The sequence below is a fragment of the Haemaphysalis longicornis genome, unplaced genomic scaffold (genome assembly GCF_048455015.1).
Source record: "Haemaphysalis longicornis isolate Haplotype H1 unplaced genomic scaffold, Haemaphysalis longicornis Haplotype H1 scaffold_3, whole genome shotgun sequence".
Lineage (NCBI taxonomy): Eukaryota > Metazoa > Arthropoda > Arachnida > Ixodida > Ixodidae > Haemaphysalis > Haemaphysalis longicornis.
In genome coordinates this window covers 183,864,466-183,881,137 of record NW_027526335.1, presented here as the reverse complement: position 1 = coordinate 183,881,137, position 16,672 = coordinate 183,864,466, and the positions used below count along the sequence as shown (strand labels likewise).

The 16,672-nt window shown below is 47.8% G+C and overlaps 1 protein-coding gene across 3 annotated transcripts in view; it reads left to right on the top strand.

Annotated features, from left to right (window-relative positions):
* The window catches only part of LOC144175871 (uncharacterized), a 47,746-nt gene that overhangs the window by 10,643 nt on the left and 20,431 nt on the right, over nucleotides 1-16,672 (top strand). For all 3 annotated transcript variants that reach the window (XM_077704900.1, XM_077704901.1, XM_077704899.1), the window contains exons 4-9: nucleotides 2,626-2,751; nucleotides 5,150-5,221; nucleotides 8,032-8,206; nucleotides 11,483-11,659; nucleotides 13,988-14,057; nucleotides 16,228-16,355. In XM_077704900.1, the coding sequence (XP_077561026.1) occupies nucleotides 2,626-2,751; nucleotides 5,150-5,221; nucleotides 8,032-8,206; nucleotides 11,483-11,659; nucleotides 13,988-14,057; nucleotides 16,228-16,355 (748 nt within the window). The remainder of the gene's footprint in view (nucleotides 1-2,625; nucleotides 2,752-5,149; nucleotides 5,222-8,031; nucleotides 8,207-11,482; nucleotides 11,660-13,987; nucleotides 14,058-16,227; nucleotides 16,356-16,672) is intronic.

Genomic DNA, 16,672 nt, shown 5'->3' with positions numbered 1-16,672 from the left:
ACGTTAACGCAAGGATATGGTTTGAGATTGGTGCCAGATTACGGGAAGTTGGGCGGCTCGAAAAAAAGTTCATTGAAATGTGGGGCCTACGACTTCGGCGTGGTTTGTCCTTGAGTGCGAAACGCGGTGCGCATGTCTATAATAGGGTTCGTGAAGTGAATTTTTTGGCTTGTTGTGCTGTTGTAAAATGTTGAGGTGTTGCCGTGCTTCGAAGCGCGATCGCGAGCCTCGGGGATGGAACGGTCGACACGAAAGTTGCGGGCTGTGCTGCGGCGCCGCGACCTGTTCAGGCAGCGCCCGATAGCTGCAGGACTACACGGTTGCCATAGAACGCGACTATAACACTTGATGTATGCGAAGTGAAATTTAATGCCAAAATCTAGGTGGCTAAACATTAATGCTACTCAAATTACCATAGGTTGAACCTGCGCCCCGGGGACTGAAACGGATAGGCTGGTTGGGCTATGCGACCGTTAGCTCGAAGCTGCTCAACTGTTGCCGTGACTACAGTCGTTCGTACAACACAGCCTCGGATTACAAAAATAATAATTTTAGCATTAAAACAGCAAAAAAAAAACAATTGCGGAGCCCTTAAATTTGATAAGTTTTAGCGGTCCGTCTGTTCCGTCGTGTACGTAGTTACCGTGCTCACCGGGACTCGTCTGGGCACTTGGGCATTCGTAGCCGTAGGGGGATTAGTTGCCCGCGCCTCCTCGCCCTTCCGCGCGCGCAGGCGCAGACCGGTCCGGTCAACCCGGTAACAAAGTAACCAACAGAACAGACGGACTGCTAAAACTCTGTAATGTTAACGGCAGTTTTGTTGTCAGTGTTGCGTGCAGGCGCAACACAATATCACCAGTTAGGAAAAACGTAGTGCAGTTAGTACTTTGTGATACTCTTAAAAACTCTTTCAGGTAAGGCTATTTGAGTGTTCTGTGTATTCAAAACTGATTGAAATGTGCACTTGACCCTGCAAATTGCTGAAATAATGATTTTTTAAGCTCACAAGACGATGTATTAAATGTCCCTAACTGCTCCAAATCAAGATTCTTCTGCTCCAAAATCGAAATTTTGCTGCTCCAAAAACTGCTCCCAAATCTGTTTGGGCTGTCTCACCCCTGCCTGGCAGATACAGGGCATATACCAGACAACACGACTCTCGCTCGCGGGGAGACAGTGGCTCCTGTCGCTCGCTCAAGCCGCGGGACTCAGGCCTCGATATCCGTCATCATGGCCGCGGGAGCAGGGGAGGCATCCCGTGGCGACCGATCAGGGCAGAATCTCTCGGCAGAGTCCGTGGAGCCAACTGGGTTCACTGTCATCGGGGCATTCGGAGTAGGCACTGCCGAGCCAACCGATTCCGACCAAATCGCCCATTCGACTCCCCGGCGGAGCGCTCGTTCGTCCCGCAGGTCAGCTCGGAGGGGAGAGGAGGTCTTCCCCAGGTCGGGGAGAGGGCGGCGCAAAGGAAGGTGACAAACTGGTCCTCCTTCCCTCGCACACATGTTCGCGGTGAGCCGGTTCGGCGCGTCGCGCGGGGTCATGGAGAGGACACGACCTACGTGACGCGCCGGCTACCCAGAATGGCGGCTACCAGCTTGCGAAAACATGTGCAGGCGAGGCGCAAGGAAACAAGGGTCCCCACACCCTCCACAGAGGGTTTGTGTGACAAGTAGACAGAAAGGGAGTGTCGTGCGTGTTGGAATCCTTGTAAGCCAGATGATGAACTTCCCTTGCAACCGAACCAAGTTTTAGCAATGCCGCCCCACCATTTCAGGCGCCCACTCTAAAATCGTTTGTTCACTTCAACCCTTGCCGTGTGGCTTCCAAACCCGGCCTGTGCTGTGACAGCAGAGATGGAGTTGTAGTGTGCAGTGCTTGCTGGGCAAGTTTTAAGGGGGCCTTATGAAGACAAAATATGACTTCGTTCAGTTTAAAAGAACTAGCCTTCTGGTAACTCACTCAACTCCAGTCCAGTCACAAAAGGTGTTGAACGAGGAAAATGCAAGAGTTATGGAAAAACTTCCAAATTTCGCAGCGCGCGACGTTGCCAGTGTCATAGAGGTCAGTGCTAAAACTGTAGTTATCACACTATGTTAAATGCACGTTAGCATTCAAGCGATATGATCGAACAGAACTAGAGGCCCCACTACGATCGCTTTGTTAGGTTTCTTGGCGGTGGTTTTGGTCGCCGAGCGCCCATTGCACAAACAAGGGTTTGTGGTATCGTAGAGAAATCTCCGAAAATTGGCCAGGGAGTCGGCACTGCTTCGCATCTTTTCCTTAATATCTCCATTATTTGTATGATGTTTTCTATAAAGTTAACATCGTCATTACCAGGACAAAGCAGTCTTTTAATAACCAACCAATATTTTGTCCTCACGGCCCATTTGAAGGCTTAAGTTTGGTCATCCTCCAAGCTGTGAATTCTGCGAAGTGTCTGTAAGTGCACATTTCGACACACGTGAAGGCTCCCGTCGCCTGTCATCACGTTTCGTCAAAATGGGAATTGCATGATTGAGTATTTTTAAATTGGGTGTGAGGTGAGGGGAAGGGGGGGGGGGGGGGGTAGTTGGGTTTGAGAGGTCGAGGTGTGCTCATCTGGTGGTGTGACTCCCTGTGCAGGCCCAGCTGGCCAGGGTGCTGCGAGAGTGTCCGGAGGGTGCGTGGGTGCCGCACGAGCGGCAGAATGTGGCCCTGCTGCCAGACACCCCGGTGCAGCCAGGGCTGCTGGGGCACGTTCTGCGCAAGGTGGGTGGAACCAGTTGTTGTTCCCGATTACAGGCGGCAACACAGACATGACGCAAGAGGACAAGTGTGCTGTGAATGTGTGATAAGTACCGTGTTTCCGCGCATATAGCCCCCCTTGCATGTACTCCTCGAACAACCTGGGAAGAAAGAGATAAGAGAAAGAAAAGAAGGATCTGTGTCTTGGCGGCAGTCTTTCACAGTGCAGGCAAAGCCGAATGTTGTAGCCGTTGCTGAAAAAAATTGGCAACAGAGCTGCTGCGAGAAAGCAGAATGTCGATGAGTCCTTCTTTCTTTTTACGCTCAGCTCACCTTGCGGGCACTCCCACAAGTACCTGCCTGCCTTACGTTTATTTTTGTCTAAAGTATTGACTGAAGGGCAGTAGGCTGACGAGAGTTTTTGTTTTTGCTATGCTGTGCAGCTAATTGAGAACTGTGCCACACACTGTTACACAAAGGAACTCTGCAAATGCTTGGCGATAAGGTTTTGCAGCCTTTGCAGCTGCATCTTTCTCCCGTCCTCGCTTTGCTTGGCTGTGTATTCTCAATCCTATCTCGTGAGTACGTGGCTCACAGTTGGCAGCTTAGTGCAGAATGAGCCAGGTAGCATGAAAATACCGTAGTACACGGTTTGCACGATTCTAATGCGTAACTTTTTTTGCGCTAAAAGTGGCCTTCAAATTTGTGTGCACATCGCAGTCGCACTCAACACCCAAAATCATCTTCAAAGCAGCCAGCAGCATTGCTGTGGAGATGAACTCCTCTCAAAATCTAACTCAACCTATCTAATCCAAAACTACCTGTCAACATCACGCAAGTAAATTTGGGTGTACCCATTCCTCAATGCCATACCTTAGCCTCTGTTGCAGTTAGCACCTTGTTTCAGTCGTTGCGACTCCAAGGAGGTACTGCCCCACTCAATTTGACTCGCAACACGCAGGTGGTGGCCAGAGCTGCTGTTTGGACGGCTGTGGCACCACGCAGCGAGGAATTTGAGAACTAATGAGAGAGGGGGTTAAGCTCTTCTCGTAATCATCAGCACCCCCCGCGTGTTAGGCGCAGCATTGTGAAGCGGCTCAAAAACTGTGATGCGTGGCTGTTTATTTGCTAGTGTTCCATGAAAAACTCTTGATCGGCTGTCATACATTTCAGTTGCTTGAAGTAAACCCAAATTACCTATAGAGTGGACCGTCAGTGATGCAATAGAGCTCGAAATGATGCATCTCATAGAAGGGTAGATCGGGAAATTTGCAAAGAAAGTGCATGATAGCCGATTGCAGTTCGTCAGTGATAATAGCTAGTAAACCACCGTGCATCACAATTCTTGACCGGCTGCATGAAGCTGCGTGCAACCGCACTACATTGGCCACATCTGAGCATTGAAAGGTGCTGGTGGTAATTGGAAAGGTGGACCCCCTCTTTTTTTATTTGTCAAGTGCTTCGCTGCACAATGCCACCACTGTACAAGAAGCAGCTCCAGCCGCCGCTTGCTAGTTTCGAGTTAAATTGAGCACAATAAAACCAATATGAAGCATCTATCAAGCGTGAAAATTTTACTTGCCGATGGCGAGGGGAACCGAGTGGCATTACTCACCGGAGACATGAGTGTGCGATTGATGTAAAAGCAGAGCCATACTTTTGTGCAAGGCTTTAACAGCCCTGAGCACGGACGTTTTCGAGAACTTCAAGACTCCCAGGTGGAATTCACAAATTAGCAGCGAATGAACCAACGGGCTGTCACGTCTAAAATTAGGAAGGTCAAGGAACTTAAAATCGCAAACACTTTCAATGTTCCCCGCTCCAGTTTTAATGCCAGCAAAGCTGGATAAGCAAGTTTGTGAAGCAGAAGATATTTTTGGTGCCTCAGTTGCGGGCGTCAAATAAGATGTCTTTTATTGGGAATGAGGTGTTATGTCTTTTACACCTGCATAATGGAATCGGCATCAAATTATCCTTTTCAAATTTTCCTAAACAAACTTACCTGCACATTACAGTGGGAGACACGTTGAAATTGTGTTAAGAAGGCATATGGCAGTAATTTTTTCTTTGAGAAATTTGGGATTCACGTTTGGGGTTCCTAGCTACAAGTTCCTAGCTATGTATCGTGTTGTGGCTGATTTCACCATGTCCTGGCTATAAGGTGTCTTTGATTAAGCCCGAGAAAGCCACAAAATCTGGGTTCCACTACCTCAGTGGGTGCATTTGTTGTCGGGATCTAGCCTTGTCCAGTGCATTAAACACGACGCACTCATCCAGCGGCTTGTGCCGTTTCTATTTGTACTGTCCAATTGCACGGGGGATGTGATGTGTTTACTATGTTGCATTCATCCAAACGCTACTTTGGACTAGCTCGTCTTGGCTTGGAAACCAGTGATCTGATGGGAGACACGAATTCGTGCAGGCTGGTGTCTTGGTCCGACCGAAGCCTGGCTGTGTGCTGCTGCCACCCGGAGCCAAGTCCTCTTCCACCCCGGTGAGCTGTCATTGTCCCCCTTTTCAAGGTTGTAACTGGCCACTCCAACAGGCCTGTCAATCGATTTTGAGTCTGCACATTTTCACTATGCCGCTATCGTAATTTCATTGGCAGTCACTGAGTCATTGGGCATGCTTGCGCAGAATAAACTGCCAAGTTCCCTGCTTATGCTTTTAAAAAGTATTAAATGCTTAAGAATTTCCATGTATGTGGATCGAACGAGAGAACCTGTCTGTCTGTCTGTTGCGCTTGATGTGTGACACTTTTGCCACAAAAGAGAATGCTATTTATAATAAGCGCTAGGGGTTATATACTTTGGTATCAGAATCTTAATGTGGCCTCGGGAAAATGCCTTCCCAGTGGTGAATTTGTGTTTAGTAGTGAAGCCGATTCTAAATTTGTTCAGCGTGCAATGCCCCGTGGGGATACATAGCATCTTATGGGGGTAATAATATAACGCCCTGGGCAATCAGAGAAACAGAGGGGGGAGGTGGGGGGTGGAAGAGAAATTTTTTCATTGACAGGAGAGGAGGTTAGCCCTGAGACATTAATCCTTGGCCTTCAGATATTCATATAAAAGCTCCTTTATTGTCCCCCCCCCCCCTTCCCCTCTTCCCCCCCAAAATGTCTGCCTGACTAGGCAGTTTTGTATAGTGGTAAAAATGGCTTTAAAGGGGCCCTGAAAGGCGTTTTGAGCACACTAAATGAAGTAGCGCAATCGTTAGATTGGGTCGTCAAGGTCATCTGGGCCAAGTATTACTCTTTTACGCGCAGCGGAAAGCTCACACTTTTGTTGCAAAGTTTGTCGCTTTTTTCTCACCCTTTCCTTCGTGTTTTTGGACGCCGCCATCTTCACATGTCTACATCATCGATTCCCAGATGTTCGTCATGAGCTAGACATCCTGCTATTGGGCGGCTTTTTCACGCACTTCCGGCAAAGAGATGAGTCGTCTGCTCAGCGTCGGCTCGCCGGCTGATCTGCCAGCGGTGTGTCGGAGTGCTTGGACGTTTTACGACAAACGAAACAAGTGTAAACAAACGCTTAACCGTTCGTATTGAATGCAACACGGCCATAACACGACATGGATATTCTCTTACCTGAGTACGTTCCGTAAAGAAAGCGTTGAAGCCCCGTGGCACTTCTTTCGTGCAATCGCAGAGAACGCCCTGAGCCGAATGCCCGGGTTTGACGGATACATTTTATTCCACTTCAAAACAATCCAGAGATATGTTTCGAACGAACACAACGTCACAACATGCGTTGCAAGTCTGAACCGCGATTGACAGACGATAGGTTGCCTCCTCCTGCCCGTCGTAAATTCGGCACTCGCCTCGCGCGCGGTTTGCGGGGACGAACAGCAAGTCACTTAACTCTGGCGCGCAAGCCGAGATGGCTTTTAGCTACGCACACTGCACATACCCCATGCGAGGTTGAGTCGTACGTCGCTCGAGAAAGATAATCCAGACCATGGGAAGCACTATCCACCCGCAGAAGCACAACGTCGCATTTCATCAAGAAACAAAGGCGTCCACAACACACACACCATCGCCTCCTGTAATGCCAAACGCATCTCACACTTCCCAATGGGAGTGAGTGGTACGCCTGCAGTGCCCACATTTCGCGAGGTGGGGCCCCAAGCTGAACCGGGATCACGCAACCGTAACTGACTTCTGGGGAGGTTTGTGCCTTGTTGCCAAGGCAACCGATGTTTGAGATTGTCAAAGAAATGGCGCTCGCTCCAGCACTTCAGAGCCGCGCCGGAGCATGTTTTGCCAACGTTGCCGCTCTCCACCACGCGTCGCCCCAAGCTGAACTGGTCACATGATTGAAGCGTTTTGTGCACGGGTTCTATATCGGATTAAAATGTCTTTTACACATGCCGCCGGCAGGAATTACCACCACCGCAAAATAAGACCCGGCACCAGCGGGGCCACATCTGATACGGCACTTTTTGGATAAACAATGCGTGGTGCATGAAAGGGACCGAGCGCACGATCCACCCCGAGCGGCTGCGAGTTCGCCGCCGATTAAAAGTCACGTGCTGCCCTGCAGCAACGCACACCGCGAAAGGGCAAGGCCAGGCCGCCGCACAAATGCGGCCAGATTTTTCGTTCGCTTTTCCAGCCTTGAGCGGAGTGCGGGACTCATGGTGTCAACAAAGCCTGCCCGTAGCAGACGGTAGTATGCGGAGCGCCATAGCGGAAGTACGTCACCGCTGAAGCGCGCAGCATCATGGGAGGGAAGCCTCTCGCGCCGTCAACAGTGAAAGGAGGAGGAAATGCGGCGCGACGATAATGCGCGGTTTTTGATTTACGATTTCTCAGCTAATACTCATCGCTTTAACAAAATTCTTGCGCGAGGAGATTGCTAATACATTGTCTTATTTGGTTACATGTACATCCACGCATCGGCGGAAGGTATTTCAGGACCCCTTTAAAGGGGCTCGGTGTTAGCTGAGTGAGAAGCGGGTCGCAGTGATGACAGTGATAATGCGTTGGGATTGACATATGTATAGAGTTTTGCTCGCAAAGGGGTGCATGTCACATTATCAGATAAAAAAAAATTCCCCCATAGTTTAGCATTCCTTGTTTTAAGCCTCTCTTCATCCCAGTATCTTTTGCCACGTTAGCTCTCAAAGCTGTGCCATTGGTGGCAACAGGATTGTGCCAGCTGTTTGAAACCCCCATGCTGGGCCAACTCACTTTGGTGATCGGCGGATGTTGGTGCGGAAAGCTCTTTCGGGCAGCGTACATCAAGGGCCCCCTGTGTAATGATGTAGGTTGTGAAGGGTGTGGCAATGCCGTTGCAGGGACCTGTCGACCCCAGTGGTGTGGCCAGAGGTGAGGAGGGGGAGTGGCGGGAGGGGCGGAGGCCCGACGGGGAGTCCCTGCTGGCGAGCCACGGGGCCGACCTGCTGGTGGATCTGGACACCCTGCTGCTGGACTGGCACGGACGGCCCTGGCTGCTGCCCTGCCGGATCACAGGTGCGACCATCATTCCATCCACGCATCCGGGAGGAACGGGGAAAGAAAGGCAGGGAAGGGGTTCCACTTGCCGGGCCACGCTTCTCCAGCATCTTGGAAAGGCAAGGGGCAGCGGAAGTACGCAAGTGGGGAAGAGGAGAGCAGTCACGATTCCGCTCCTCACGTAGCACATCACTGCCACGTGGCAAGCAGGGTGGTATCGTATTTTAGCATGTATAACCCGCACCAAAATGTGAGAATTTCAGTGGCAAAGTAGGGGTGCGGATAATACGAGTTTTTTTCCTTTAGTGCAGCTTCACGGCAATGCGCGTTGTGCCGTGAAGCTCCTGCGCAGTAACACTGACTAAGACTTCCATGGCAGCAATTGCGCGCTAATATACACTTTTTCTGTATCCATAGTATGTGATGTGTTGCTTGAGCAGTAGCTTTGGTGCAGCCTTTCCTGTATCAGATGTGCGAGAAATACGCGAGGATTTTTCTTTTCTTTTGCAGCGGGCTGATGGCAGGGGTGCAGATTATGTGCAGGCGCGGGTTATACGCGCAAAAATACGGTACGTCTTCCGAGTCCACTACTGTCTTTTGTGATCAGCAGGACCCCACTCACCATTCCACTGCTCAGTAATGGGAGGGGCGATCCGCCCCCTGCTTAGTGGAGAGCTGGTCACGGTCATGGCAACGACAATGCATCGCAGCGTAGTTAGGGGAAGATTATTATTTGCTGCCAGCCGTACATTGTTACACTGAATGCTGCAGTTGGTGTTTGGAACTTCTTTTTGTTTGTCGTTATTCTTGCTGCAGTTTTGTAATAAGCAAAGCATTGGTGTTGAAGATGTTGATGAGAAAGCGTGAAATAGAGGCGACGAAGCTACATTTTAAAGCCGTGCGTCCAACTTGACGGCCCACTACCAAGGTGATATGTGAGGCAGACGACTCTTGGAGAAAACGGCACATCGGTCGAAAGCGGTGCCCACAGGATCTCATTTGGGTGGCTGACGCTTGGACAGATCAATTAAGTGGTACACAGAGGCAGAGCATTGGCAAAATATGTACCAGAAATATGTACCCACAATGGTGCCTAATTTGCACACCAAGTTTTCATACTAGGCCACCATTTCGTTTGCCGTGGAGAATGCAGACAAAAAATGATTAAAACTCTCAGTTTTAATTTGTGCATTTGTAGCATTTATGTGTTGTTAACATAGCAGCGATGTTATAAATGAGTGTCATTAATCACAAAAGTTGGGTACTACATATTCCGAAATTCGTAGCAGTGAAATATTTGTACGTTGAAACCAGGGGCCATCGGCACTACACAGTGCACCGAAAATAAGAGTTCAAAAATGTCACCTCCATTTCTGATTAAATTATACCTGTAGTGGATTAAATTTCTTATGAATGGGGTGCCGGAGAACTATCTGAATACCTGCTCTTCTCGTATACTGTTCGCGTTAAGGCAATTTTTGTGGGACGAGATTTGTGCTTTGTGGCGCCATTTGGGCTCTGTTGGGTTGATTGAGTGTGCTTCGGGACAGCTTCCAAAATAGTTGCGTAGGTATGAGCAGTAGTAAGGTGCTGTGTTACAATTGCGCAATAAGAGTACCAGTTTTTAACAGCCAAGCTGTTCAACGCTTTCATGACTGTCGGTACATTGGTTGTTTTTGGGTAGTCCAAGAAATATTTTGTTTCCTGCCACAGGAAATGATGGATTCTAAAATTTAAGGTATGAAATGATAGAAGGATAGGGCATTCCAAAAGTATTATTTCAAACAACAGATTTATTACAAATATTATAAAAAATCATCAAATAAAATTATAAAAAAGAAAAAAATGAAAACGGGGTAAACAAAAAAAATTGAAATATACACTTTGAATAAAAGGCCCTTATAAAATAATACTGCAAGTATGAGCTTTGTAAGTACAAAAATTATTTACATACAAAAATATAAACGCTAGTGCCTACCTGCCACGGTGGCTCAGTGGCTGAGGCATTGCGCTGCTGAGCACGAGGACGCGGGTTCGATTCCCAGCTGCGGCGGCCACATTTCTGATGGAGGCAAAAAGCAAAAACGCCCGTGTGTACAAGATTTCGGCGCACGTTAAAGATCCCCAGGTGGCCAAAATTAATCCGGAGCCTTCCACTACAGCGCACCTCGTCTCCTGCGTTGCGTCGGCACGTTAATTTCTGGAACCAATCAACAAGTGCTACTAAATAATACACTGCACAGGCTTTAATGGTCTTTGTTTTACAGTGCCATTCAAACCGGCTTTGCACTGCTGGGGTCCGGCTGCTCCCTCTCTCCTGGGATCTGCTGTCAGTGTGGGGAGCAGCTAGGCCGACCCACAGCTCTGCTCTTTCTCCATCCTTGCACCACTAGACGATTTTATTTTATTGTAATTTGAGTTTAAGGTGAAAGGCACTTTGTTTTCCTCTGTTTTATTTATCAGCTGGCTGCCTTGAATTGAGTCTATGTGAAGCTTTTTCTTCTGGGAGTAGCAGAGATGCTGAGAGGTAAAGTCAGTTGGCCTGTGCCGTACGAGGCAGTAGCAGTGTGAACTAAAGAAGGCTGTACTGTGGGCGTTGAGAAAATGCTAAAACAAAGCAGAAAACAATGATCAAGTTTCAAAATGACAGGTTTTTGGGGCACTGTGTCACCTATATTTGGGGTACTGTGTCACCCTGACATTTCACTGTGGAAGAGCCAGCTGAATATTAAATTATTGCCTTGCATATAAAATGGGCTGGCAACAGCTTCGACTGATTGTGGCAAGAAAGAACCCTTGCATTGCCACCTAATTTAGTTCACATTTCATGTTAGTTTTTTTTAACCCCTGGTGTTGCAAAATCTTGGGAACTTCATATAAGGTTCACGGGATTGTAAGGAATTGTTTGATGAAAACACTTTAAGAAAATATTAGGTACTCAACACAATTTCCTTCTAAAAAAAACAAAAAAAAAAACAAAAAAAACATGGATTTTGTTCATTTTAGTGCCTCGTCATTTTGGGACGGAATGATGAAATTTTAAGCCACACGTTCAGGCTGTCGCAGTTTCCTTAGCACCGTGATACATTTCCTGCTGTGCAACCAGCGAGGCCCGTGTTTTAATCCCGTTGCCAATATATCGCTTATAAACCAAAGAAGACGGTTTTCACTTCAAACACACCTCATGCCCTAGAACAAGCGCATTAGGATTGGTTTGTTGTGGTAACAACACTAAATACCCCACCTCGGGGGCCTGCAAGGTGTGTTTTGTCTGTCCGTACGCATGTTATGCAGAGGGTGGCCGCGTGTGGCTCGGCAGTGCCCTGCCGTCTGGCATCCACCGGGAGGCGAACCGGCGCTTCTGCAACTGGCTCCTGGAGCACTGGGTGCAGGGCCAGCAGCTGCAGGAGGGAGAGGGGGCCTCCGTGTCCCCCACAGGCCACCATGGTGGCACCGATAAGGAGGAGAAGGGTGAGTGAGTGGGTGGGCGGCTAGACGGGCGAGCCACCTGATTCGAGCAGGCGTTGTGATCTGGGCATTCTGGAGCGGGTTTTTTTTTCACGGTATCTCAGACACTTATTGGCAGGCCCGCAGACATCGTAGACTCGATATAGGTTTCATACACTTGAAATTATGCAATATCTGTCTAAAGTCCCCTGCTGTCCAAGTCTAGTCATGGTTTCCGCTTCCATTTTAATGCGTAGCATTCTTTGCGAAGTCCCCCCCCCCCCCCCCCCCCTTCACAGCCAGGACTGTGTAATGCCCTGCATTTCCAACAAAAATGCAGATTTGGCGGAAGTTCCACCTGTAATCGCTATAATAGGGGAAATAGATATGATTGGTCGGGCACAGTTTTGAAAAACCAAAAAGTAAGACAGAAAGAAAACAATGAAATTTTCACAAAAATGATCTGACAGAATTGAAAATAGGCATCTTACACATCTCCACCCAAAACCGAAGAACAAACAAAAAAGAGTTGGCTAAAAAGAACGTTCAAAATACGAATAAAAAATAGTGTAAACGGACCAGCTATGCAGTATACCTTGCGTCTTTGTAAAAAAAAAAAGAAAAGAAAAGAAAAGGACACAACTAGCAAAGTAGAGGTACTTCATCGCCATGATGGTATAAATTTACATAATTGGCAAAATAAACAAAAGAAGTCGACAATTGCCTGAATTTCTGCATTTTTTTTTTGTCTTGGCTGGTTTCATGGGCAGCTTAGACTGTTGGTTGCTGTCATTGCCACTATCACTGTCGAAGTCCTTTGAATGGGAGTCCATGAGAAGCTCTTAATAATTTTTAACTCAATTACAACACTGCACGGCCTCCTCGTAACGTGTCGGTAAACAAGAGACGTGAGCAACACCAACAGAGCAGCTTTGTCGTGCCACCTGTCGGATACGAACAAAAGCTGCCGTGAAATTTCAGTAGGGGTGTGCAAACGTTTGAATTTTGACGGCAAATCAAATGGTTCTTTTTAATTTGAATCGTATTTGATTTTAAAAAATGCATATTCAAAATTTCCCGAATATTCGAGAAAAGCAGTGAATATCTGGGTAACAAATTATATGCGCGTTAGAATCAAGTACCAGCTGAAACAGTGCTAGTGGTTAGTTTTCATTAATTAGGATAATCACGCTTTAAAAAACAAAGTGTGAAAGATTCATAGTACGCAACTATGCCAAAATAAGCGTTGATAAAAAATGGAAATTCTTGCTGGTTCCAAGAGCCGCTGCTTTGCCTCAGTGAAGAAGACATGAGGCGCTAACGTAGTACCATGTGATGGGCTTCTTGCTATGGACAAAAAGTGACTGCCTTGTGCTGAACATTTTTTTTTGTTATTTTTAGTATTGGCAACTTGAGCTTGGAAGGGAGACCCTAGTGCAGGGTTTGCCATAGTGCAAGCTGCGACTTGTGGGAGCTGTGCAGCACAATAATAAACAAACTCTCTTACATTCGTAAACAGCTTGGCCTGTTTAGAAAACTTTTGTACGTTCCTTCTTTTTTTATTTTCTTAGAGTTCATAGTGAGCGCATACTTTCTGGACACGTTGATCAGTTGATTATTAATTCTGAATGGTAATTTGTATAAGTTCATTACCGCAATTCTATTCAGCCTGGTGTAGTTGTAGTTTCGACAGTTTATTTTAGAAGGGTAATAAAAATGACTGTGACCTCATGTTTTGTGTCTTTTTCATACTAAACACATATTCAATATTCGATTTGGTTTTTAAAGATGGTTTTTAGCCTTGTTCGTATTCGATTCATATTCAGAAATTTAAATATTTGCCCACTCCTAGACTTCAGCCTCACGAACCTCTCTGCAAATGGAGCCATGAGCCCATGGGGTTTTATGTTAACGAGGAGAAAGGCAGGGAGTGAGTAGAGTGCTGGCACAGCCTCACTCGGGCAAGGCCGGGGTTGTGCAACGGTGTCGAGTAAAGTTGGCTTTGAGAATGGAACTCGCAAGAAAGCTGCACATGCTTGCATCTGCATTGCACACGCAAGCACGGCGGACCGCTTTGGTAAGCCTCAGTCTAGGCGGGAATCCTCCATCTTCACTTGTTCTTTGCTTTCAGTGGTGCCATCGAGGAAACGCTGAATAGGAACTGCTCAGGGCCTTCTTTCTTTATTCTGTGGTGCACAGCAATCCGTGAAGGTCTTCGAAATCACAGAGGCGTGGTACGTGAATAATATGCCGTCACACCTTTTACAAATGCCATGTCTGGCCATATCAGTGCCACTGGCGAACTCGTAGCTTGTGGGTCTGTCTTATCAGCTTTTGTGAACTTTCTTGCAGGGGGCACCTCCCCAGCTTCTTTCAAGGCACCACAGGAAGACGACCCGATGGAACCCAATGATGGGCTCGTGTAAGTCGTCAGCAGGTGCTGTGCAGTGAAGTGTGTGCGTGCAGGCCTGTGTGTTTCTACAGAAGTAACAAGTGGGGTACGCTTTGTGTACAAGGCATGGGGGAGGAGACCATTTGGAGACTGTTTCGAACGAGACTGATGCTTATTGGCAAAATCCTTCGGGAGGGACAAATTGCGTCCTAGCACCTCAATAACTCCAATGCCAATGACAGTTGTGGTTGTCACGGGTCTTCAAACACAATGTGCGAATGGTAGGACCCCATATTTATTTATTCTGCATGGCCAAGTTAGGGGGAAATTTGTCTTTTTTTCTTTGCAGCCGTAAAGCAAGGTGCCAGTCAATCAGTAGGCCCCAAAAAACCGTACTGTAACCAGTATTGCACTGTGCACTCCCGAGTTTTAATGGTGCGCTTATTCATTGAGTTCTGCGGGAAGATGGACCGGTGGTCACAACAACCCGTGTTATAGTATCTGGTTCTCCAGTGGAAGTGGTCACGTTACAAATGGTCCGTACTATAGTTGCAAAAATGGTTCCGATGCTCACTGCAACCGTTGTCGTCAGGAGCGGCTGCCACTGATAATCCAGCAACGAGGTGGCTACACAGGAGAGAAATTTAGAAGTTTGCAGTTCGTTCTTCAATCTGCCAGCGGCAATACTATCTTTATCAAGTTAGGCTCACGTGGCTGTTGCAGAAAGGACGGTATCATTTCGGCTGGCGTACCCGCAAATTTTCCCTCCATTTTTCCCGCTGGGCTACCATGGTTGCCAGACCAGGAATGCCCTCGCTGCTGAAAGAGCGGAGGCAGGTGGCTGCCAGTTATTGTGACTTCTTCGCCTAAGGTACACAAGCTTTTTTTTTCTTTTTCCCTCTCTCTTTGTTTGCTTCGTCCTCCTCCCTTCCACCATCCCTCCCTCTCCCTTTCTTTCTGTCGTCCAATTGCCGCCGATTCCTCTCCGCCCGATTCCCCGTGCGGAATATGCGGGCGCTTGAGGGCTGCGTGCGCGCGGCATTCATTGCGTTTATTTATTTATTTTTTTCATCGCATTTGCGGGTACGAAAGAGGCATGTGTGCTGGTTCCAGCAGCGGCTGCGTTGATTAGCTCGCATCATACATTTGTGGGTACTACAAACGTATTGGGGCCTGTAAAGGCCATGATCTGTCAGTCCGCTCCGGTTCTGTCACCCCGCTGCTCGGGCTTGGCCCGGGTTCGTTCTTTTTTTTTCCCCACTCTGTCCCCATGGGGAGGTTGCATGCTTTAAATGGCCGTAAATGCCTATTTTTAATGCCTGTTTCAATATCGGCGCCTATGTAAACACTATTTTGTCTCAAGTTTCTCTTTCAGGTGCGGTTTGAGATCGTTTGATTTTGATTAGCACTAATAAAGATTTTGAACCTCGAATTTTTGCACCTTGCAGCTTAGAAACTTTTGCTTTCGCCGAAAGTAGACAATACCTAGCTATTATCACACCTCTTCTTTTGCTGCAAGGTTCATAAGACTGGTGGCTAGCACGCTTTGTTCATTTCGCCGTAGTGTTGCGGGAACGTGAACTCGTGCTAAGGGCAGCAGGTGAGCTCATAAAAAAGCGAAGATCAAAACAGGAGGGAGGGGGTGCATCAGGCGTCCGAGTGTCTGGGAACACTGCTTGTCACCGATCTCTCTAACTCACGGTGTCTCACGACAGGGCCACTTTCCTGAAGGCCGGATCTCACTGAGCGGGAAGGGAAAACTTCGGGGAAGAAGGGGGGGGGGGGTGGCGGACGTCTAGTAGTATCAGAGTGTTTGCTCACAACTAAGTAGATCACGAAGCCAACTTCCTTGCTTGTTTGTTTTTGCGTGTGTTCATTTCTGTTTCACTCGTTGCATGCCATGACAAACAGATAAATAAAAAAAAAGTCGAAAGCAAGGTGGGTAAGGGGAAGAAGACAGGATGGCCGAGTAGAAATGTGGGGGAAATATCTTTCAATGGTGACAGGAAGAAAGAAGGCAAAGTGCAAAGTAGTCATGATTCATGGCCCACGCCTGCGTTGCTAACTGCATATTCAAATGCATAATGAGCCCGATTGGGACGAATGAAATTTCATTTCATTTTCACGGGTGGAGAATTCTAGCTGGCAACAGTTCTTTAGAGAGGGACAGAGAGAGGAAACAATGTGCTTGCCTGTGCAGTGACATGGACTGCCTGAGCATCAGCAGCAGCCCGAGAAGCGCTGACCTCGTCATTGACGAAGAAGGCGGCAGTAGCAGCCCCCCCAGGAGTGGGGGCTTTGTCGTCGGTGAGGAGGAAAAGAAAGGGGGTGAGTTCGCAGTCCCAACACATACCGTGCACAAATTGGGCCAGCATAGTTTGCTGGTGAGCAAAAGGTCGGCTTCTGCTTGATGGTTTTAGCTGAGCAAAGGCGTACCTAGTGAATGTGTGGTGGCCTTAGATTAAAAAAACGTCGACAAGTGGTACATGCAGCTCAGAGTGCAATGAGCTTGATGTCGCTCAGTACATGGTTGGGCGCAACATTAAGGTAACCACACATCAAAGACGAATATAGGCTTAACAACATACCCGTTCAGTGCGGTGTGTTGCGACGGTAATTGGAACACTTTAAAAATTTTTCCTGAG